Source organism: Urocitellus parryii, chromosome 6 (assembly GCF_045843805.1).
Source record: "Urocitellus parryii isolate mUroPar1 chromosome 6, mUroPar1.hap1, whole genome shotgun sequence".
NCBI classification, from domain to species: Eukaryota; Metazoa; Chordata; class Mammalia; order Rodentia; family Sciuridae; genus Urocitellus; species Urocitellus parryii.
Genome location: NC_135536.1, coordinates 156022764 through 156047464, shown reverse-complemented (window position 1 = coordinate 156047464; position 24701 = coordinate 156022764). Strand labels below are relative to the sequence as shown.

At 42.0% G+C, this 24701-nt stretch overlaps 1 protein-coding gene across 1 annotated transcript in view; it reads left to right on the top strand.

The window, feature by feature from the left end:
• Positions 1 to 18164, top strand: part of Slc24a3 (solute carrier family 24 member 3) — a 448141-nt gene extending 429977 nt beyond the window's left edge. The window contains exons 15-16 of the mRNA XM_026400702.2: positions 14221 to 14286; positions 17952 to 18164. Coding sequence (XP_026256487.2) covers positions 14221 to 14286; positions 17952 to 18101 — 216 coding nt within the window. The 3' untranslated portion in view covers positions 18102 to 18164. The remainder of the gene's footprint in view (positions 1 to 14220; positions 14287 to 17951) is intronic.
• Positions 18165 to 24701: the final 6537 nt, after the last annotated feature.

Here is a 24701-nt window from a genome sequence, read left to right as displayed (position 1 = left end):
CCCATAATTCCCTTCAAGGGCATACTCCCAGTGACCTAAGGACCTCTCATATAGACCTGCCTCCTAAAGATCTAGATCTAGAGGACTTCCCAACTGTGCCACCTGGGAACCAAGCTTCTAACACATGGACTTTGGGAGACACTGCCTATATTCAGCCCATATTCAGCATCCATTGGGTTTATTCTTATGTTATTGGGTTACTGGCTTAGCCATGGAAGGTAAAATTAGAAACTTTGAAAAGCAAAACTAGAATTCATCTCAGAATTAAATCAGATTATCTTACCAACTTTGAAATCTTCCTGGCTGAACATGTATATCGGGCCTGTCGTTCCAACTCAATTAGGCACACTATCTAGCATAAATAATTCCCTTAGTGGTCTGCCCATCTTCCCTCTCTTCCGGACGTTCTCCCTAACTTCTTTAAAGAATATAAAATCAAACATTATTCTCATGTCAGTAATTCCAACAGCTAAGAAAACATAACCTTTCCAGGTCCCAACATCTAGTGACAGGATAATATCATGAAAACAAAAAATCCAGGCCTCATTAGATATTTGGCCCAAAATTATGTTTTCCATTGAAGATGACATAATTGGGTCACTTTGGTCATTCTGCTGGAGTTGTACAAGAATCATGTCTAGTCTTATAGTTGAAGATCTCCTCTATCCTTGGAGTAGAAAGGAAAATGTAGGAAAATCAGGCCATTCTATGATCAACAGCCACACGCACCTGTGAGGCTCTTGGGGGACATTTTGGAAGACTCCAGAGAAAGGTGTGTCACATGGGTTTTTCATGTAAATGCCTCTGTTTCAATAACTAGAAGACATCTTCATTTTATTCCAGAAACACAAACATCCAAAAAAAGACCTCTCTTTTGAAAGCAGAAAATCAGTAATATACTCAGTAAATAGCTCATGAAATGAGTCAAGATCTCATTTTGTATACAGTGAGACAACTTTATTCTTCTGAATGTAGATTCCCAAGTTTTCTGGTACCACTTTGGAAGGGATGCGTGGGTGATGGGGACTGAACCCAGAGATGCTTTACCACTGAGTCACATCCCTAGTCTTTTCCATTTTTTATTTTGAGACAAGGTCTTTCTAAAGATCTTACTAAGTTGACCTTGAACTTGCGATCCTCTTCTCTCAGCCTCCCAAGTTGCTAGGATTAAAGTCATGCGTCACCACACCTGGCATCCAGTGCCATTTTAAAAAAGGAGATTTCACCTTGAACTTTAAAATTTCAAAGGAAAAAGTTCTGATTATTTTATTTTCAGTAAGATTCATAACTGAGGAACAGTCAGGAAGCTGTGATTGTATTTTTGTTAAAGTTATGAATTCTACAACTGGGCATTTCATAAGTAATGATAACCTTACAATTTGAAAGTTTTTTTCTGAGTCAGGACTGGAACATAAATGCACAAAAAAAAACAGGGACAGACCAGCTCAGTGAGTAAAATCAGGGAAGTGACAGTTATAAAACTAACCTCAGATCTTATGTTTTAATAGGCTGCTTTTTACTTACCTTCCTCCATGACTTTGCTCTCTGCTTGAGAAGCATTCAATGAGGTCCAAATCCCCATGAACCGAACACCTCAAATCTTGCCCACATGCCAAGTACCCCAATCCTTCTATGTTCTGCCCAAATGCAGCTTCACACTCCACATAATCTCTTCTCCACATGCCTGTTGCCCATTGCTTTTCCACCTCAGGGCACAGTTATTTATCACATACCATCCCTGCTACTAGAATCCAAGTTTAGGGCTTCAGGCACTAAAGTTGCTCCATCAAGTGCCATCTTGCACAAAGCAGGACATTTTACTTGTTGAAACAGAGAACACATTTCATTTCCTCGGTTGTGGCAGCAAGCAATCCCACATCAGCAGCTCCTGCAAACTCCACCACGTTTCATCCCTGTTAAATAAATCCTTCATGGTAGTAGTCCAGAGTCATCAAGCAAAAGTTACACTGCATCTCCTACCCTTTAGGATGTGCGTCAAGTGTAGAATATATTTCAAAGTGAAATGTTTTCATCAAAAACAGGCAGCTGGAGAAAGGAAGAGTTGAGTTTTCTGGAAGTTTTTCTTTAACAGACTACACCTGTTCAACTAGTAAAAATAGCACAATTACAGTAACACAGTGTTTGGTCCAACTGGACTGGGTCTTTTGATTTGCCTAAAGGCCAGGAATTACAAAAAATGGATCTTTGGATCAGACTGCCTCACAGACTAGGTAACAGGGACTGCTCCCAAGGGCTCCTGTTCTTTTGTTCTCATTGTCATCCTACAAGTGACAGCTTAAACGTCAACTGTGATCTTACAAACATGCATCAGGTATCACTCCTGTGTCTTTCAGCAGCTCCCACCAAAGAACTTGCTTTTTCCCTTTTGTCTGAGCCTCCCCTAATGAGGGGGAGCAGAACTAAGTGCAGAAACTGTACCCGTCTTATGAAGTTGTTGTTTCCTGTGTGCCTAGCACAGTGCCTGGCACCCAGAACATGGTCAACAAGCATTTGTTGGATGAATGAATCGATCAATTCATCCATTCACCTATTTATCCTAACTTTCCCTTTATTCCTTGTCACTTCACCCGAGGCAGGCTGCATCCAAGAATAGAAGACATGTGAGCAGAGCATAATGAAGGAATCAGCTAACTGAGGAGAGAACAGGGGCCAGAGGAAAGAGCAATAAGATTCATTCAGCACCTGTGACTCACCAGGTGTTCTGGGGAAACTGTGCACACATGGTCTCACCTAATTGTCACAACGGCTAAATAAGCAAAGGATTATTTCTTCAACCAGTGTTTATCATGCACCTGCCGTGTGTCAGAAACTTGGCATATAAAACCAAACAAGGTGGACTCCCTTCCCCTTACGGTGGAGAGTACATGGGATAGGCCAGAGAGTATGGGAGTGAAGGAACACACAAGTGTGCTAACTGGAAGAGCCAAAGCTTTATGAAGTCAATGAGATGAGGCCATGGGATAGAGAGGAGGGGATCCGCTCCATTCTGAAATCATCAGGTAGGGAGTTGTGAACCACTGAGGGAAGAGTTGTGGGAAGAGTGGGAAGAGTCAGGTGTGTGCAGAAAAGGGGAGCATTCTGGAAAAAGGGGACTAAAAGACATGGAGGCAAGCTGTATCCAAGAACAAAAGGAAGGCCAGGTAGTGGGAGCACGGGTGGGTGTGGGGGGTGAAGTGGACAGGAGTCACCAGCCACCTAGCTGGGCACAGGGCTCAGGCTGCAAGCTAAGCACAATGCAGCTCTCTCCCATTCTGCACATCAGAAAAACAATGCCCACTGATGTTTGCTTTGATATGAGGGTGCTGACCCATAATGGCGATGTGGGGAGTGGCATGGGAGGAATGGAGGATCTTTAGATAGGGCAAAGGGGGGGGGGAAGGAAGGAGGTCTGGGGGTAGGAAAGACGGTGGAAGGAGTTAGACATCATCACCCTAAGGACACGTGTGAAGACATGAATGGTGTGAAAATACTTTGTGTACAATCAGTGACTTGAAAAATCGTGCTCTATATGTGTAAATACGAAATGAATTTCATTCTGCCATCGTGTATAACAAATTAGATTAAATAAATATTTTTTAAAAAAAAAAGAAAGAAAAGTTCCAGAGAGGTTAAAGCGCACATCCAGAAAGAGGCAGAGAGAAGACAGATTTTTTTTTTCTGTCTCCCGAGCACTGAAGATCAAAGGGAGAGGGCAGCCGACCACTGCCAAAAGGCCTGGGGCCACAGCAGCTGCCTGTGCCCAGGAGCACAAGGGCGGTCACTGGGTGAAATCTGAGACTGAACCCATCCCTAAGTTTGAATCCCTGCTCAAAGACCAGACAAGCTCCGCTTATTGAAGCTAAAGGGCCTCCTTGACCTTCTAAAAAGAGAAAGGAAGCAGAAGGGGAGAGAACTGCTACCCAGGTTCCCATCCCACCGACATTGTAGGGCCTACAGTCACAGTGTAGTCACTCATTTTTTTGTTAATATTTTTTTAGTTGTCAATGGACCTTTATTTTATTTGTTTACATGTGGTGCTGAGAATCAAACCCAGTGCCTCACATGTGCTAGGCAAGTGCTCTCCCACTGAGTCACCGCCCAGCCCCTAGTCACTCATTTTTCTGTAATGGGTTTCTGTCTAAGGATTGAAGGAGCCACTCTGGGTCCTTTAACAAGTCTCTGGTCTCTCGCTGACCTTGTTTGGTGCCATTAAGTGTCCAATTCCCCAAGCCTAGCAACACTGAGGACATCACTGTGTCGTCTCATGCCAAGATGCAGAAGTCATTTGGAAAAATGGCTCAGGTTCATGGAAAAACAAACTCGGGGTTTATTTGCTGTAAGTATTTGGTCTGCCCTCATTTCCATCCCCAGCTGCACCCGAGAGAAAAGCTTCATTTCCAAAAGAACACTCGGGGACCTCCTTCCATTTAGCATTGATGGTAACCCCAAGACATCTTTCAGTGTCTCTGACATCAGAACCAAGCAGCCTGTGTGGGTTGATGGCCTCTCTCAATCTCCCAAGGGACCTGCCGACCATTCTGAAACAATTTTTCCATCTCGTCCAGATGGGATTTCCAAGTCATAATTATGGGATAATTACCATCCAGGCAGCTGTTTTGTGCCTGACATTAGGTTCAAGCATTTGGCAGTGAGGAATGGATGCACTTTTACAGATTTTGACATTTCTTAGTACTCTGTGGCCTGCTCAGAAGCCAGCTAGTTACCTAAGTGCCCAAAATAAGAAATATTTCAAAAAAGTTAAAGTTTGGAAAATGAGCACTTCTTGTCCAATTAAGGTGATGAATGACTGTACACTGAGATTTAACAGAATAAAAAAGTCATCAGGCAGGCTCCAGGAAGCCAGGAAGAAACATTTCTGAGCTAGGACTTAGAAATGTAAAATAAACCTGAAAAGGAAAGGAGGGAAGAGAATATCTTTCTCTTTCTGAACAAGAGTCTACCTGACTTCTGAATCCCCAGAGGTAAAAAGAAGAGGTAACCAAAAATGTTCTCACTCAACCCTTTCTACCTAGATCCTTCTTTCTTGTATCAAGCATTGATTGCATGACTGTTTTGTGCCAAAAAGCTATGATAAGCAAAGATGATAGGAATAACAATCTGTGAAAGGCACTAAGCAAGGATATAAGCAATTCTAAACAAAGTGTTTTGTGTGCTCTCTCAGGACTTGTTGTGCGGGAGGTGGCAGTGTGTGCCAGGGGCCAAGCGAACCGAAACACTGATGAGAAATTGATACTTTTTCTGAGAATCTGAGATTATCAGGGCAAGTGGGTAAAGAGAATTGAGAGGACTTTTACCCAACAGAATAACAACTCAGAGAAGACCAAGATAGGATGAGGATAGTTGTTACCAGTTAGCTGTTGCTATCATAATGCTATCATAATGCTGTGTAACAAGAGTTCCCAATACTTGTTAGCATACATGCATTAGTTTATATTTCTCATTTATGCATTTGTGGATTGACAAGTATTTGGCTGATCTGGGTTGGCTCCAAGCTTCAGATGGGTCTGCCCCATGTGTCTCTCATCCTCTTTAGACCAGTGCTTCCTGGATCACATTTTTCTCATGATAAAAGGGAGATGCCCAAGAGGTCACGCCAAACTATAAAAACATATTTTGAACACATGCTCATAATCAGGTTTTCTTCTAATCTTCCATTGGCCACAGTATATCACAAAGCCAATCTCAAAGTTAGAACCAGGGAATAATTCTTCCCACCTTGAAGCTATAGAATGTATACGAACATACCATCCTCCTACAGAGGAGAGAGAAGGAAATCAGTAAGTCACTCTGACTCAGTAAAGTAAGAGAACTGTGGAAGCAAAGCAAGAGAGCACAGAAAAAGAAGTGAGGTTTGGTGATTGACTTAGCATCAGCCCCTAAACATCATCTGTAAATGAGGAGGTGAAACATCTGAAAATGAGGAGGTAAAACATCTGTAAATGAGGAGGTGAATCAAGTGAGACAGGGACCTGGTCATTCAGGGTTGTGTTGGTTATTGTGAAAAGTTTGGACTTTCCAAATTTCATTGAGAATTTTATCTCACTTTACATTTTAAGATCATATTCAAAGCTCTTTGTAAGGGAATTAGAAGAAAGCAAGACTGGAAGAGAGGAAACCAGCAAGGAAACTGAAGACAAGAGATGCTGGTGATGTGGGTTAAGGGTGTAGGAACAGAAATAGAGACAAAAAAAAAAAGACACATTTTCTAAAGGAAAAATTGATAATATTTCCCAATGAATACATGAAGGGGATAAGAGAAAAACCAGAGGTAACTTCTGGTTCTTTGATTGAGCAACTAAGTGACTTGTGGCGCCATTGATGGAAATTAGTCAAGGGAGGATAGGAAACGCATTTAAGAAGAAGAATCAGGGATTTCATTTAAGGTGAATTATGTTTGATATGTTTGAATGCCATCCAGGTGGAGATGTTGAGTAGGAAGTGGAATAAATGTCTGAAGTTCTGAGACGTCTCCTTTCCAAGTAAGAATTTAAGAGTCAACAGCAATATTTTGATTTTTAAAGGATAAAACTCATAAAGGAAGTAAATGCAGAGAGAGAACTCAAAGCAATATCCTGATGTTGGATAGGGGGAAAAAATCATCCAGCAAAGGAAACTGAAGATTGATCAACCAGAAAAGTGGAAATTTGGAAGGAACTGGGTCTATGGAGAACTGGGAGAAAATGGGTCAGGCCTTTTCCAAGGTTCTTCTAAAGCCAGCTCTGCCGGGAAGCCATCACCTCCTTGTAGAAAGTCTATCCCCAGCTAAACGTAATAGTCCCATAATAGTATGGGGCTCTACCCTCTGACGTGTCTCCCCTTAACTCTCCAGCTGAGGACAGGAACTGTGTCTCACTCCACTAGTGCTCCCATTTCCTAGCTGAGAGCCCCTGAGGAATGGATCAGTGAACCAATTCTTTTGTGATATTTCCCTGTTTTTCCTTCTCACCTTCTCATCACAGATTCCCCAGTCATGTTCTCAATACTTAGAACCTGATTCTATCTGCTAGAATCAGTTTTCCTTCTCCTGAAAATCCCTGTCCCAACCCAGGGACAGTGAGGCACTGGAGTCCAGAAGCTCAATTATGTGGAACCCTTTCTAACCCAGCTTTGGTGATAGCATGTTGATGGTTTCAAATTGGCCATGATGGGAGTGTTCATACCACAGAAAATAGCCTAATGACAGAATGTCACTGCTGGGCCCAGCGACTGACTGTTCCAGCAGAACCTAGAAAGACGAATGGAGATTATTTGGTGATATCTTGATGAATGAGACCTCTTGAGAATGTTCTAAGAGAGCTCCTGGGACCTACAGTAAGACCACCCAATCCCTTGTCTTAACTCTTGGGTTCCAGGTGGGGAAAGGAAGGATTGTGACCGATCCTGCAATGGAAGAGCTGACTGAAAAGTGATTCAGTCTTGTGAATCCCAGAAACTGTTCAATCCTGAGACAAGGATTCAGGGTGAGGAGTTTATTCAGAAAGGACAGAAAACTCCAATATGAGCGTAGGAAAGTGAGATGGGAGAAAGTGGCAGCCAATAGCAAGCATATTACCATGGGCAACTGGAGCTGAATCCCCCAGAGGAAGCTCTAGGAAATGATACACACCCCGTCTCTGAATGATCCCACCTGGAGGGGTCAAAAAGGTACACGTTCATCTTTACTAATCTATTCCTGCTTCTGAGAGTCCTTGGCAGAGAGGATTTTTTAAGATTCATTGCTGGGTACTTCCATGGTTTAGGACAAAGCCCTGAGGCACAGATGAGGATCCTGGAGGTTGGCAGACTGCTGGCACGCCTAATAGTAAACACTGGGAGTAGGGGGTATGGATGGTGCAGGGGTTTGAATGTATCCCTCCAAATTTTATGTGTTAGAAACTTAATCCTCAAAGTTGTATGTTAATGGTGTTTGAAAGTGAGACTTGGAGGAGCACATTGGGATTAGAAAAGGTCATGAGGGTGGAGACTCCATGCTGGCATGAGTAGCTTTAGAAAAAGTCAGAGACTCAAGCTCTTCATGCAATGCCCTCTGCCATATTAAGATGCAGCAAAGAGACCCTCACTAGATGCCAAACAGATGCCACCACCATGGTCTTTGACTTTCTAGCCTCTAGAACCATAAACCAAATAAACTTCTATTCTTTACAAATCACCTGGTCTTAGGTATTTTGTCATAGTAACAGAAAATGAACTAAGACAGATGGGATATCAATTGCATCTGCTGAAGTGGCTTCTGTAGTCCTTACAATTCATTCAGGACTCTTACAAAATAACATGTAGGAAAAGTCCAGATTTCACTGCTGAAACCTGGCTTTTCTCCCATACCTGGCAGAGTGGTACAATGAAGAGTCCGTGATTTGTAGACTGCACTCTAAGTCTAAGCACAGACTTGACATTTCACAAACTTTGTAGCATTGACTAAGTGCTTTAATCTCTCTGAGCCTCAGTTGTCTCATCCTCAAATGGGGAGAACCAAACCATCCTACTTACTTCATAGAGTTGTCCCTAGAAGTAAGTATACATTGTGTTATGAGAACACCTTGAAAAGGAAAGGACTTAAGAAGGCCAGCCATCACTAATTTGCTTCTTTTCTGTGGGCTTGTTCACTTTCTTACCTCATTTATTGTTCAGGGAAAGAGATTCCTACCCAATGATACTATACAATGTCAAGCCAAGGTTAGCAACTTCTATTTAGAAACTGTACCCAAGCAAGTGTTAACACTGACCAAATAAGAAAATGCAAAGCAACATGTGTTCCAAATTATAAATAAATTAGAAAAAATCCAGAGGCTTCTTTTTTTTCCAAAAGAATTCATTGGTTGGGTGGAGCTGACCTCAGACCATAGAAAGATCTTAAGTTGTTGTATAGAGGAATCAGAATTTTTAAGGCTGGGGGTTTGGGATTCCCTAAGTGCAGTAGGGTTCAAGAACTGTTTTATGAGCAGCAAGAATGCATGACTCTCGGTGTGAATGGGTCTCTGTGTGTGCATCTGTTCCAAAAACTACGCATGCATTGTGGGCTACATTCCTATTGACTTTGGAAGTAGCCGGAGTTCTGTTTCCTCTGCAAGGACTGCCCAGAGGGAATTGGAAAATGAAAATGCATATTTCTGAAGGCAAGACATAAAAACAATGTTAAATGTCAGGACTGAACATCCTGAGATGTGCCTTGCATGTTCTTCAATCAGCATTGCCATGAAATTTTTATGCACTTGCATTTACTGTGCCTTGCATCTATCCGGCAGAGAGCAGGGAAATAATTGAGCTTGACTGTGCAGAACTAGAGCTCAAAGGCTTTTTTTTCCAAGGTAATCCAGAAATGAGAAGGGTTTGGTGCTGTTGTCTGGCTTACCCATGTCCCCAAGGAAGCATGCCTGGGGGATGGAAATGTTTCATATTTTTGTTGAGGTATGCGTTACATAAATGCACGCATTTGTCAAAACTCATTTAATTATAAGTACACTTGAAATCTGTATGTTTAACTGTATGCAAGTTAGGCTTCAATTTAAAAATATCTGGTGCTTTCTTACAAAGACCAGTTTAAAGCCCACCCTCACTATGGTCTGCCTCTACGCTGAAATCTCCACTCTTGCCCCTTGCCCCCAGTCTCATTGCTGCCCAACATATACATGCACACACATGTTCAGTATCACTGGAAGATGTTCATTTAAACACACAGTGTGAGGAGCTGGGGAAAATTAGATGCTAGGATGAGGAAAAATTCAGATCTGGGCATCTGCTCTCAGGGCATTTGGACAGCTGGAGAGATAAGAATGTGCCCCAAGCACAGGCAGGAGGAGATCTGCACCAGATGTGCAATAGTGACCTTGAAAGTGACCTATGGACTTGGGGCAGGATGGGCAAAGTAAAAGTGGGAAGGAGGGGAGTAGGCAACCTACCTGGACTGAAGCTCCCATATGGGGGCAAGAGTGTGGGAATGGTGAATTACTCCACTTGGTAAAGTGCCATACTCAGCCTCAGAGAACAGTGATAGGACAGGAGAGAGTGCTGTGAGGTCCTTAGCAGAGTCTCTAACTACATTTTTTTCATCTTTACCAATAGCCATGGTATTGATGAGAAGGAACCACTGTAGGCCTCTTTTCATGTTGATTTTGCATTATAAAAGCGACACCTGTTAAAACACAAAACTGGAAGCAGCTCAGATGTCCATCAACAGGAGAATAATTGAACAAGCCATGGTATATTTACACTGTTACTGAATAAAAATAAATGAGCTATTGATGCAGTGAAAACCAGGAAGGAATCTTAAAAATTGTGCCGAATGCTCATGTAAAACAGCACACACTCTAGGTTTCCATGTGTAAGAAGCTCCAGGATAGACCCAACCAACCTGTGGTAGAGAAGTAGGGACTGCCTTTGGGTGAGACTGGCAGAGGCCAACAAGAGAACTTATGGCGTCAGAAACACTCTTTGTCATAGTGGGAGTTTTAGTTACATGAATATATGCAATTTTTAGAATCCATTCAGTGGTGTAGTGATGATCTGTAAATTTTCACTATATGAAGATTGCATGTAAGAATAAAAACACACCCGAACTATAAATGAACTCCACTTAATGAGAAGCAGGCAGGAGTGTTCAGGGATCAAGTGTACTTGTGTCTGCAGCTTATTTTGAAATTTATTTTTAAAAAATTACATGATATAATTATTTCAACTTTTCTGAATGCTTGAACATTTTTGGAATAATATATTGGATTTTTAAAAAATCTATACAGGCTCATAAGAAATTAAGTGAAGGGAGACAGGACTCTGGGTAGAGATCATATTGCTTCTGGAATATTATCAAGGAATTGTCCCCCAGGATCTCTGCTTCCAATCTCTCTCTCTGACCAGTCCCATCTGCCCCACTGGAATTAACCTTCTTGTAAGCCATTGACATGATCCCTCAAGGTCATTCATTATTTATTCATCAATTGTGTATTAAGCACATGGTCTGTGGAGGGTAGAGCCAGATATAATCCTGCATTTGTAGCTTCCAGTTAAGACATTGATCTGGGAGCTATAGGTGATGAGTTTATAGGAGATGCCAGGAGTGCTGGGGAAATGGGCCCAGGCAGCTTGCCAAGTGGTAGGGGATACAGGCCCACACTTATTGAGGATGTGTTAGATAGACTCCATGGTCTGTTCAAGAGCTTTACTGTGTTCATTAATTCAGTTAATCCTTACAAACATCCATAAAGTAAGAACAGTCTTATCCCCGGTTTACACACCAGAAATCTAAGGCCTGGGGAAAGTTAAGTGATCTGCTCTCGATTGTATAGCAAATGAGTGACTGAGCAGGGATTCAAAACCCAGGAAGCTGTGTCTGAATCCTGTGCCCTAAACCAGGGGTTGGCATTTTTTTTCTGTAAAGGACCCGAGAGGAAGTATTTTAAGCTTTGTTGGCCGAATAGTCTTCCGAAACTACTCATCTTCAATACTGTAGAATGAACACAGTCACAGACAACACATATATGAACAAGTTACCTCCAATAAAACTTAATTTACAAAAACTAGTGGTGAGCCAGATTTGGTCCAAGGATCATAGTTTGTCAAACCCTGTCCCAAACCTCCCATAGCCTCCAGTGGCTGAGAGATGTTCAAGTTAAACCAAATGGTAACTGGGGGAACCCTAATTCCTGACTACAAAGTTTGTGTGGCAGTGTGGGAACAGACACTGAGGAATAAATACAAGCTCTAAGAGGTCAGGTCGCTAATTAACAATGAAAACAACAACAACAAAAATACATACCACCTGGGTGCATGTAGCAGTCTACTACCAAAGGAAGACTACAGAGTGGGGGAGGGAGTGAGAATGTGGAAAACTTTCAGAAACCTCAACAAAGAATTGTCTTTCCTCTCTGGAGCCAGATTTAGAATTTCAACAACAAGTTCTTTGACACTGTATGTGAGTATAAGAAGACTAAAGTTCAAAAGCTTTGATTTAACATGATTCATTTTGAAAATGCTTAGCTAGCTAGAGAGAATTTTCCTGCTTGAATCATTACTCTCACTGGCCCTTGGTTTCTTAAGGGCAAGAAATCACTTTAGTCAATTCTTGTTGCTGACAAGGGAATCAACCCCAGAGCTCAGAGGGCAAGCTGGCCTGGGAATACACTCTCTCTCCTGTTCTAGGAAGAATCCAAGTAGTATTGAAAATTAAGAGCTCAAAGGATTTCTGAGTCTTTATTCACAGTTTCTGAATGTTTATGCACCACCCGTGGACCAGAAGGCGTAGGGCAGCTCCAGCCGGAAGTTCCTGCCTCTGCTTTGGGAGAGTTTTTAGGGGACATCATGATGCTCCAACATTGGGCCCACCTCTCCCCTCTCACATCAGCCAGGGCCCATGTACATGTGGGATCACCAGAGAATCCGTGTGGAGAGTATATTTGGGGAATAGAATCTTTTTCAACACAATGCACTGGTGATATACTCCTGGATATTGACTTCTCTGTACCAACCCACCTGATATAGGGAGGAAACTATGCCCACAACCAGGGTGAAGTCTATAAGAAGTTAAGCTGACAGCCAGACTGGGATGAAGTCAATCTCTCATTTTCTACACTCAGTTAACCAGATCAACCCGTTGCTTTCATGCCACAGAGATATGACTTGATTCCTTTTTTATTCTTAAGAAAGGCATTTGGTGATTGTGAACCACTTCCCAGCTGGGTTTCAAGCAAGTGGTGGACTTACAGAGACTGTCGAGTTGCCGTGGAAAGAGGCATTCCCTCTGTGACACAGCATTGCTTACTTAGGGTTGACGGTCCTATCTCCAAAAGATGAACCCAACATTCCTGCCTCTGGGGACACATACATGTTCCTAAACACATACCCCGGTGGTGAACTGTTAAAATCAGGACACGACAGACCTTGAACCTTGTCAGAAGGCCAAAACTGATCCTACTCCTACTCACCACTTAGTTCTCTAAAGAAAACAAGAGACAAATCAATCAGTCTCAGTCTCCCTTTTTATGAACCAGTTGAGCTTTTCACTCCTTCAGGACCATATGCATTGATGAGGGGGCTGTAGCCTTCAAACCTGAAGATATGGAAGAGATTCTAAAAGCACTTGTAAAAGTGAATGTCAAAGTTCCATCCCCAAGAATCCTTCAGAGATCAAAAGAAGTGGATTTAGGTTTTCTACTTTCCACAAATCAGTGGTTCTTAAGCTTTCCCAGGCATCAGAATCACTTTGAAGGACTGTTAAAACACAGAAGGCCGAGCCCCACCCTCCCACCAGAACTTCTGACTCAGGAAGCCTGGGTAGGACTGAGATCATGCGTTTGAACAAATTTCCAAGAGATGCTTCTGCTATCCCAGGACCAGCCTTTGAGAACCGCTGCTCTCAGGCACCCCTTCTATTTCAGGGCAGACTCGGGACAGAAGACTTTGGAAGTAATTCTATGATCTTTGTGGGTCAAGAGGGCCCCTCAATACTCTACTTTCTCCTTGCTTCTGGAATATTATCTTTCTCTGCCAAATTCTGTAGCAACTAACCACACACTCTTTAAATGAAATTTAAATTAATTCTTTAAAAAATTTAGGATTAAACATTTTGTTCTTTTACTGACCAACTACATGTGCCTAATGGCTACCACACTGGAAGCACAGATACTGTACATTCCCATCATTGTGGAAAGTTCTACTAAACAACATTATTCTGTAACAATTCAAAAAACTGCTTCTCTATTCTAACTTTTTTCTCTTATATGTTGCTCACTATAGCATCTCATTCACCTCTTTCCATCAAGTTAAGAAAAGAACACAAACAAATATATGCAGAAAAGATAAAAAAAAAACCTATTTACATTCTCCTATCACCCATTTTTCATCATGTGATAAAATTTACCCTAAAAGTAGTATGAGTTGGAGAAAGCAATAGCTCTGTAGAGATTGGGTTGACAGAACGGTCTTGTGGACAACAAAAATCATACAACACAAGATGGAGAATTTGAGTGGTCATTTGAATAGTCATGGGGTTATCCAGCCGGGGTGCCACTCTTGAAGGTAAGGACAGGACCATGCTGAGAGTGGACAAGAGAAGGATAAACCTACATTTCTACCAAAGCGCACATCTCAAGTGCAGGGCATGGTTGCCATGACTGACATTGCTTTGCCGTTCTTGAGGGGAAAGATTTGGATTCATGGTTAGGTGATGCCTTTTTCAGGAGCCTAACTCAATTTAATCCTTTCTTACAGATTCGACTGAATAGCAGGGGGCTGATCTACTCTGTGGGTTTGCTCCTGGCTTCCGTCTTTGTTACGGTAGGTTTGCAAATCTCTTTCCATTCTTAAGTTCATATATTCTTCCCTTCTTCCAGGTTCTTTGGAGACCAGATGGACTTGGCCTCTTGGTATATGGGAACAGTAGACCTCCAGATGTTCTGTCCCCTGGCTATTTCTTCTGGAAGTAGATTCTAGCAATCCACTAGAATGACTCTTTTTTTTTTTTCTGAAAGGAGCCAGCCTTCCTCTCAGAAGAATGGCCCTGCCCAAAATATTTTACCAAAAGCAAAGAGGAGTTCCCAGTTTTTCTATAAGATTGTCATCAAAGGGTAGATTGCAATTAATTTATTGTTCTGGGTTACAAAACTATTCCATAAATCCATGGGTTTGACTAAAACTCAGGAACTAAGAATATGTTTTATTGACAATGTGCTTTTATATTTTTCCACTATCTTGGCCATTACAGTCTTCTGTGTACTTGAATATTTCCAAATCTACTAACATGTTTGGTAGGAACAAATTGACGCCAACACATGAACTGACCCACATGAACTATCCATTAGCATACATGTATACTGTTGAATTTTCACTTTTACAGACACTGAAATGCAATAAGTTTTTTCCCTTAATGTTTCAAAAAAAATATTGACTGATTTTCACTTGGCATGTTGTTAATGGACATATGCCGGAGAGTGGGAATTCATAAGGGTAGGCAGGAAGTAAGAAAGGTAACTCAGGACGTGAATCTAATGGTAAAATATTACCAAAGCAGGGGCTGGGGATGTGGCTCAAGCAGTAGTGCACTTGCCTGGCATGCGTGAGGCCCGGGTTCGATCCTCAGCACCACATACCAACAAAGATGTTGTGTCCGCCAAGAACTAAAAAATAAATATTAAAATTCTCTCTCTCTCTCTCTCTCTCTCTCTCTCTCTCTCTCTCTCTCTCTTTCTCTCTTTAAAAAAAAATATTACCAAAGCAAATACTGCCTTACTATTATGTCAAAAATGAAAGTTTACATAATTGATCTTTTCACAGTTTAGAAGGTTCCTCAGATCTAGTATGACTTGGAGTTCTGATATTTAAAATAACCATACACTGTGCTTAATGCTTTGCATATACTTTCCCATTTGGAGCTCCCATGAAGTAGTCACTAATATCAGCCCCATTATACAGATTTTTTGGCTGAGGCCTAAGAAGTTAATTGACTTGTCTTTACTGACACTGAGTGAATTGTGGAGCATGCCAGCTGATGTTTGAGTGCATGTTTGTAGACCCTGTGCTTCTCTTTAGGATGTGCTATAGTTGTACATGCTACAGGATCCTGAGCTAGCAACCACCTGTGTGGTCAAAATTAGGTTATTGAAAGAAGAAATGGGTTTGAGAAGAAAGAACAATTTTCAAATGCCTATTTTGACCTCCAAGAAGAAAGGTCAAGAAAACTACTGGAAATATGAGTCTGAGTTCAGCAAAAATATCCAAGCTGGAGATACCAGAATGTAGATGTAGCTGTAGATCGAAGCCCTGCTATTTGATAAGCTCCCTAAGAGAGTGAGTGTAGACAGAAAAGAGGCCCAAGATCTAAGTCTTGGTGTTCTGCAACGCTTCAAGGTCAAAAAGATGAAGATGAGACATGTAAAGAAACAAAGAAGGAGCAGTTGTAGAGGTTGGAAGAAAACCAGCAGAATGTGTCATCCTGGAAGCCAAATGGATAAGGAGTTTCAAAGTGGGGGGAGTGATCAACTGTGTCCAGTGAGCCCTGAGTACAGCCATTAGTGTTAGAATGGCAAAGCCATGGATGTTCTTGATGAGGGTGTTTTTTTGGCATGATGGGCAGAGGGTTAGTGGAATAAGCTAACAGAAAATGGGAGAAGAAGTCGGAGACAGCTGGTATTTGCAGCTCTTTCAGATAATCTGTGAGATAAATTGTAAAGTACAGAGGAAAGGGAATCTTTTAAGTGGTGCTTTTTAATATGAGAGAGAGAACAGCATCTTTGTATGCCAATTGGCATAATCCGGGGATGAGATATGGAAATGTAGATAAAAGAGAGGGGAGTTGTTGAAACCACATTCTTAAGTAGTATGAGAGAGGGATCTGGTGCCCACATGGAGTTGGCCATGGACAGTGAGTCTCCACTAATGGGAGAGAGGTGGGGAGGCCTGTGAGTGATGAGAGTCTATGAAATGGAAATGAGGGTGAAAAGGGAGCATTGGAGGCTTCAGGAGAGAGCAAAGGTGAAAAAAGAAATCAACGAGGGAGTAGGGAAGGACAGGATGCTTGCTTTGAAACATTAATGAACCACCTAAGGTTAGTGTTCTCAAATTTAAAGTGAGGCCATTCAAAATTGTCCCCCAGCCCTGGTGGTCAGCTGTGTGGATGGAGCATGGCTTAGATGAAAACATGGCTTGAACCCCAAAGGGCTTTGGCTTAGCTAAGCCAGCACAGAGAGGCCAGGAATCCAGATGGGTGCTCTGAAGTGATTCTAGCAATTGCCAGTAGAATAAAAGGAGGGTAAGGAGAGGAGGGAAGGATCAAGATAGGCAAAGCCCAGTGAAATTATGATGGTAACAATAGGTCGTGGGAGGCTTGCAGAGTTGTGGGAGTCGGGGTACCACATGGAAACAACCTGGAAAGGAAATCGCAGTCAATATAACACAGATGTTTCTGTTCTCGATAAATATAGCAAGGTCGAGGCCACAGCCTTGTACAGTAGAACTTTCTCAAATGAAATGGCCTGAACCTGTTCTGGATAGTAGTTTCTGATTCTATGTGAATATTGAGCACTTGACCCAACTGAGGAGTTTGCATTTTTATCTCATTTCACTTAATTTTAAATGGGTGTGGAGGTGGTGACTGGCTGATGCGAGACAGAGGTCAAAGACTTGAGAGAAAGGCCAAAACAGAGAAAAATGGTTGTGTGACCATGAGCTGAGACATAAAACTCCTACAAATGGAGTGCCTAGGGTTGCATGGTCGACTGCAACCAAGGAGGGACAGGGAGTCACCAAAGACTTGAGATTCCAAGCTTAGTGTTTTGAGGGAGGAGAGGAGGAAAATGGTTTGGAAGCAGCAATAAAGGCCACAGTGACTATGTCCTCACCTCCAGGAGTAGCAATGAGAGGAGATCTGTGCTCATCAGAGGAACTGCTGGGCAATGCCACCCTGAGAGGCCTGCAGGAGTGGTGTTCCCTAGCGCAAGCCAAGGCCTGTTTGGGCAGGACAGTGGAGGGCCACACAGGAGATGCTACACAAGTGCCCTACAGCCAAGCTGTATCCCTATCAGTAGCTCTTTTTGTTTGTTTGTTTGTTTTCCTTCTTTATTCTGTGTGGGGGGTGGGGAGTGGGTACTGAGGATTGAACCCAAGAGAACTTGACCACTGAGCAACGTCCCCAGCCCTTTTCGTTTCAAGACAGAGTCTGGCTAAGTTGCCCAGGCTGGCCTCAAACTTGTGATCTTCCTGCCTTAACCTCCTGAGTAGCTGGGATTACAGGTGTGCACCACCATGCCCAGCTCATTTTTCCTTTTTAAATTACTTTCCCCACTGCCCCAACTGGTCTGTATTTCTTCTTTTCTCGATTCTGACATTCCTATCTCCCACCATCTAAAGGGATAGACTTTGCAGGCTCAGAGAGACTCAGCGCCCTATCCAAGGCCCACCACCCATAACCCTTCCCAGTGCCCTCTGACCCATTCTCTCTGTTGCAGGTGTTTGGGGTTCACCTGAACAAGTGGCAGCTGGACAAGAAGCTGGGGTGCGGCTGTCTCTTCCTGTATGGCGTGTTCCTGTGCTTCTCCATCATGACGGAGTTCAACGTGTTCACCTTCGTGAACTTACCCATGTGCGGGGACCACTGATCCTCTGGCCACCTACAGAGGCCCAGATCCTTCTTTTCTGTGCAATACGAGACCTGGCCGCAGCAACCCCCGAGTCATGCGGGCCCTCAAGGGCCGCGGCGTCCGTCTCTCCTGTGCTGTCCACAGGCCTCCATTCCTGTCCTGGTGGCCCAGGCTCTCCCCGCCACCTCCTTCACTCCCCCACCTCCTTGCTCCCTCGTCCCACCTGGCCCCCCTCTCACCTGCCAACTGGCCCCTCCCTGCCTCTTCCATCTGAAGACATCTACCATCCACGTGAATTTTCAAGCTCCATGTTTGAACCGTGACTGAGATTCTAGAACAAAACTGGCTGCTAACTGGCCCAAGCCAGGCACAACTTATTTACAATCCCTCTTCCTTTTTTAAGTTATTTGATGGAAGACTACCCTAATTTATGACCTAAGACTGTTGAAGAAATAGAGGTGAGGGTCCATTGATGACGAGGAATGTCTGGGATGGTGTTTTGTTTGGAGGTAATTCCTAGGTTACTGGGCTTGAGGGGTTGTTTTATTTTGGGGGGGTGGCTCCCCCTTTGATTACTTTTCTTCCAGAGATGGAGGACATCCCTTGCGTCTTCTTTCACTGGGCCTGGATAGTCGATGATCCACAGGTTGTACTGCTGTGTCTTCTGGGAGTGAATCCCAGGCACAATGAAGTCTGCATGGATTTAGTGCTTAGTCGAGGAACGGCTGGGTAAGGCCACAGAGAACAGATGTATGACATTTTCTGCCCAAGGATGCTTCGCTCAGTCCTGTGGGCTTCACTTGGGGGCTGGGGGGTGCAAGGTGTTGGAGGAAGAAAACTGCTTCCCACCTGTTCACTAAGACCATCTATTTCTCACTAGGTTCTTTCTAGTTTTACAAGCAATAGTTCTAGCCTGCCTGAGGCCTTTGACACAGGGGCCCTGGTTACACTGTCCATCCGCCAGGCACCAGGCAGTCAACGACAGAAGCGTCCCCAACATGTGAGTCCTTGAGATGTGCTCTTGTTGCTGGGTTATTTGGGGTGACAGGGAATGACACAGAGGCCACCACTGCTTTCCATGCAGGAGTTACAGACACTGGTTTCTTGGAAAAAATGGAGAGAAGCGCATTTTGCACAGACCTCGTCAATTAAGTCCCAATTTGCCACTTGGTATCGAGTACACTGGACCCTGACGGCTGGCTCTTGGGCAAACGTCCTTTCTCACGGAATGCCACCGCCAAGTTGGCCTGGCTCCACTCCTCCCGTCCTGGAGGGATGGCCAGGGAAGGAGAAAGCAGAGAGACCTGACACCTTGGAAACCACAGAATGTGTTAAACGCAGACTCCCTCAAGGGCATAAGTTATTGTGAACGTTTCTTTGCCAATCACACTGCTCAACAGCCCTGCTAGATTTTGTATGATGCTGAATTATTATGCAGACCAATTCCACCAAGTTGAGACACACCCATGCTTGTTACACTAGTATTTATTGAAACTGTGGATTCTTGCCCGTGCTGTCCCTTGTATTTACTTTAAGCACTGATCACTTATCCATTCATTCGGTATGGTTTTCCCAGTTCCTTGTACACATTCTGGTATGAATTGTAAAAAAATAACCTGCTACAAATTGGTTGATTGTTTTCTGTCTGCGGTGCAAACCCAGGGCAGCCCTAGCTGCGGGCGCACCTGCCCAACCGAGGAACAGGAGGGGAAATCACTCATTTGGGCTCTCAGAGCTAAGACACACTTATTGATTCTGTTGCACATTTTGCACTGGTTTATGGCGATTGTTTTCTTGGACGGATAGTGTAAAATAAACTTCTCTGTTCTGTATCCTTCCTCAAGCAAAGCGCATTCCTTTCTCCTCTGGAATGTTGTCCCTTTTCTGATGAGGAGAACGCACCGCACGGAAAGCAAAATGACTGCAATCATTGCAATGGCCAGGGGTTTGCACTTCTGCTGATCCTGAGTTGGTATATTCTGGGTTTAGAAGGCGGCTATCTGTCTGTCCGATTGCAAGAATAAAGTGGCAAGTCATGCATCCTCTCTAAATACTGAAGGAAGTTTGGACCTGTGGTCCTGTCATCAAATTCTGGAACTCCACCTGTCACAGAATCCATGTGACATTATGTTAGGAATTCCTCCTTCAGGTGGACAGGAGAAGAAGAGCATCACAGTCCTGAAGTTGGTGCTTGGCTGTGGTCAAGTTCCCCACCCTCTCTGACTTGATAAGCTTTTAATCATGAAAAGTAAGACATCCTCCAAAGATGCTTCCTCAAGAGAGACACTAGTACATAGTTCTAATAAGCCACTTTTGAGGGGAGGGTTACTGGGGATTAAACCCAGGAGTGCTCTAGCACTGAGGTCTTCTTTTAATTTTAAAAAGGCCCTGCCCTGGGCCCTTCTTTTAATTTTTGTTTTTATTTTGAGATCAGGTCACACTAAGTAGCTGAGGACCTCACTAAATTGCTGAGGCTGGCCTCAAACTTGTGATCCTCCTGCCCTCAACCTTCCAAGTTGCTAGGATTACAGGCATGCACCACTGGGCCAGACTTAAGACATTAAGACTCTAAAAAGAGTAATTACTAAGATCCAAAATTGGTACACAAGCCACATTTTCACCTGAAATTGACACAATTTATTTGGAGGAATCAGAAGTAAAATAGCTACTAATTCACAACGCCAACTTTATTTAACTGTTTAAAAATATTTTTTCCTGGCTGAGAGGTAATTGAAGGTCCTTGCCTTTGTCTTGAGTATTTACATCTTAGAAAGTTTTACTACAATATTTGCATATTTTACAAATACCCTAACCCTAACTCAGGATAGTGTAAAATAAACTTCTCTGTTCTGTATCATTACACTGATCGGTGCTTACAAAGCATTAGATAATTTCATGGGTAAATATTTTGCTATATCTTAAGCAAAGACTTTGATCAGAAGCTTTATGTTAAAAAAATACATTTTCTATGAAATTTTTAGAAGTTGTTATTCAGTTCTCCAAAGTGAAAATCATGGAATGAGACAGTGTGCTTATCTTCATCCACAAGAACTGCTGGTCTAGGAACTATGAGTGTTTCCTTTCTGAAGTGAGAACTTAGCCTGTGTCTGTCAAGATCCCAACCATGCACAAAAAACACCTTGAATTATCAATTGAGAACGTGGTTTTCAGGGTGCTGACAGCCCATTAATATGGAATTGCTGGTGTTACCGTATCCCTTGCTTCTGCTGGAAGCTGAGAAGAGTTGAGATGTGTTTAATGAAAGAACTTTTTTCCATATCCACAATTTGATAATGTCCCTAAAGAGACCCCCTTTAGTCAGGGGTGAGGGTGTTGTTAGGTTTCCCTACACCTTTTGCTTCAAAGTTTAAAGCCATAAATTGGATTTGGAGCTAGATGTATACTAAACAGTAAATTTGAATTCATTTTAAACACTCAGACTTCAAGGAAAAGCCTAAATAAAGGTTTAAAGGGGAATGGGAAGTGATAGCAACGTAAAGTTCAGAGAATTTTCAGTTGTGCTGTAAAGTCGGGAACAACGTCCAGTTACAACTCTAGTCAAATATGGCCTTGGAACTTTACCTTATTATTCATGCAAATGTTCAGATTGTTGGCAAAAAAAAGTAAAAGTGGGAAATTGGTCATAATGAATTTATTTCCCTCAAGATTTATCTTCCCTTTTCAAAATGGGATAATTATTCCATTATCATAGAATACTCATTTCGTGATTCTGACCCATTTCAGCCAACTATTTTTAAATAGATGGGACATTTCCATATTGGATTTTGGTGTAAGACTCATATTAATTAGTGTCTTATTGGTGATCTCTGCTGTGGTTTCTCAATGTACAACAAACACATACCATCTCTCTGATACCAAAACTATATGAAAACAGTCCAGTGGACACTTAAAAATTTCCCAAATCTGTCTGTTATCAAACAACTGCAGGAATGGAATGGATTCAACAATTATTTTCTAATAAATAAAATTTATTCATGGTTTCATCATCCAGAGATGTAGGCACTTCTGAGATTCTGAGAGTCAAGAGCTGAGGACTGAAAACGGGAGTTCTGTAGTAAGTAGAAGATAAATTGTGCCATGCCCCAAGACTGATCCCACGTGGAACTTTTTGCTTAGTTTCGGCACACAGGGCAGAGTAATAAAACTCCACCAACATTTTTTAAACAAGCCACTGTTGCACTTGAGGTATTTATTTCTGTAATAAATTGCACCCAGTAGTCTCATTAATTTAAGAAGTTCTTACTAAGCCTCCACTTAATAAACATTCTTGCCAAGTTGTAGAGATTTTTAGACACAGTGATTATTCATAGTTAATGCTCCTTTAGTTTGGGTCTTTGTTTTTGTAACAGGTAGGAAAGAAGGGAAGATTTAAGATTGCAATTTTGGGCATGTATGTCATTTAAGGAATTTTTTTTACTTGAATTAATTTGCATAGGCATATGTACCTATTGCTTAAATTTATTCTTTACATAGCTTCCAACTTACCCTACTTATCAAAAGCTGAATTTGGTGATGTATTTTTGGTTGGTTATTATAATAAATTCAATAACTGATTCCAGAAAACTGCACACAAAACTTGGAATGAAATGTGATGAATCCTTTTGGTTGCTTTTTGGCCACTTCAGAGCATGCTTATGGGTCATTGCTAAAAACAGATGCATTTGCGTATGAAGGTGATTTCAGTTCAGTATAAAACTAATATTTCTTTTAGTTCAGGAAAAAAAAGATGAACTCCATTCTGTTTCGTATCTTTCTCTTTGAGATGTTGGCTATTTCATCTCTTTTCCATGATTGAGGATGATCCTTTTTTTTTTTTTCCAGCAACATACTAAACCTGTACTCTTCAATCATCTCTCTAACCACCAATGGGTTGCACCAACATGTCTACTGCTTTGTTCTTAGGAGAATGTCTTTGATTATAGATTTCTGATATATCAATTCCACCATCTAAAATTTTGTTATCATAGCAGGTGGAATTGTTCAGCTGCTTAAATATTCTACTCAATTTCATCTATGAAAACAAATCTGTTTGCCTGTATTTATCTATCTTCTTGTCTAAATCTGCATTTTCAACCTTTTGTAGGCTTCAGAATTCCCTAGAGGCTTCTTAAGATTCAGATTTCTGGGTCCTTCCCCTGAGTTGCTGACTCAGAAAAGATTGAAGGATGAGCACAAAATATTTGTATTTCTTACCAACTCAAAGATACTAATAATTCTGGATCTTTGAGAATTACTGATATAAATAATTTTGCCCACTAAGCCACGTTTTTCCTACATTAACCCCCACCAATATTGGTTCACAGATTGTGAAACACACATACACACACACACACACACACACACACACACACTCAAACGTATAATTTATTGGGTATTTTTGTTTTTGTTTTGTTTTTCTGGTGGTGTGGAGACTAAACCCAGGGCCTCATGCATTGCTAAGCAAGTACTTTACCCTGAGCCACACCCCTAGCCCAATGTACAATTTCATTCTTTCAAAATTATTTTTTTCTTCTGTCTCCACAAAGATCTATGAACAGCCAAAAGCAGAAAAATAAATATATCCATTTCTTCATAATTTACATTTTCTATCATCCTGCAGCCTTTCTGCTTCCAAATAGAATAAACTTCCAAATTTAAATCAAACAGATCAAAGAACATGGTTTAAGATGAACCTGCAAGAAAGCCAAAACTCTGAGTGAAGCCTTCATTACACAGACATGGGGCCAGGAAACCACCAAATTAATTCAAGTTAAAAAGGAGTTAATGTAAATGACAAGAGAAACTAATAGTGAATATAGAAATTTTTTTTGCAAATGAGCCTATATTTGCACGTCATAATCATGGATCTCTGACTTCCTAATCTAAATGTGTTATTTTGATGCCAATCAATCCAACAATATGTCATGGCTTGGGAAATAAATAAATGCTTTGCACCAGAATGGGCCTCCAAATACTTTAGATAATCACATGTGCCCCATTGTGATATTACCTAAGAAACTAGAAGAGCACACCCAACCACACATCTTCCTGGGGTTCAGAAATCATCATGCACAAACCATGGCCAAAGGTCAGCCCCCAAGTGTAAAATGATTGAAACTCTCAGGGGAGAGACACAAACATGCAAGTCCTTACCTATGGCCAGACTGTAACTCACGCATGAGCTCTTGACTAACCCACAAAAACTCAGGATACAATGCACTCCAGAATGACCTGATAAATTTTATCAAGCCCACTAAATATTTTGGTCTGAGTCCAGGAAGTGGGCTTGAATGTTGGTACACATAACCCAGAATGGACAAGGAGGAAGATTGGAGCCTTCCACTCCTAAAATAGAACATTTGATGCTTGGGCAAGGATGAGCACTATATCACTCTAAATACCTTGGTGGTCTAAGGAACCTACCTTCCTAAATGTGGCATCTCCAATCAAGAGATGCGTCCCATGGTAGCATTGTTCATTTGAGACCCACTCATGTCACCACACAATGGTTTCAAGGCACTCCTTCCTATTTCTAAGGCCCTCTTTACACTTCTAGGCCAAAAGTTAATCTGTCAACTAATTTTTCACTAATAACACTTCTTGGCAGAGAAATCGGGA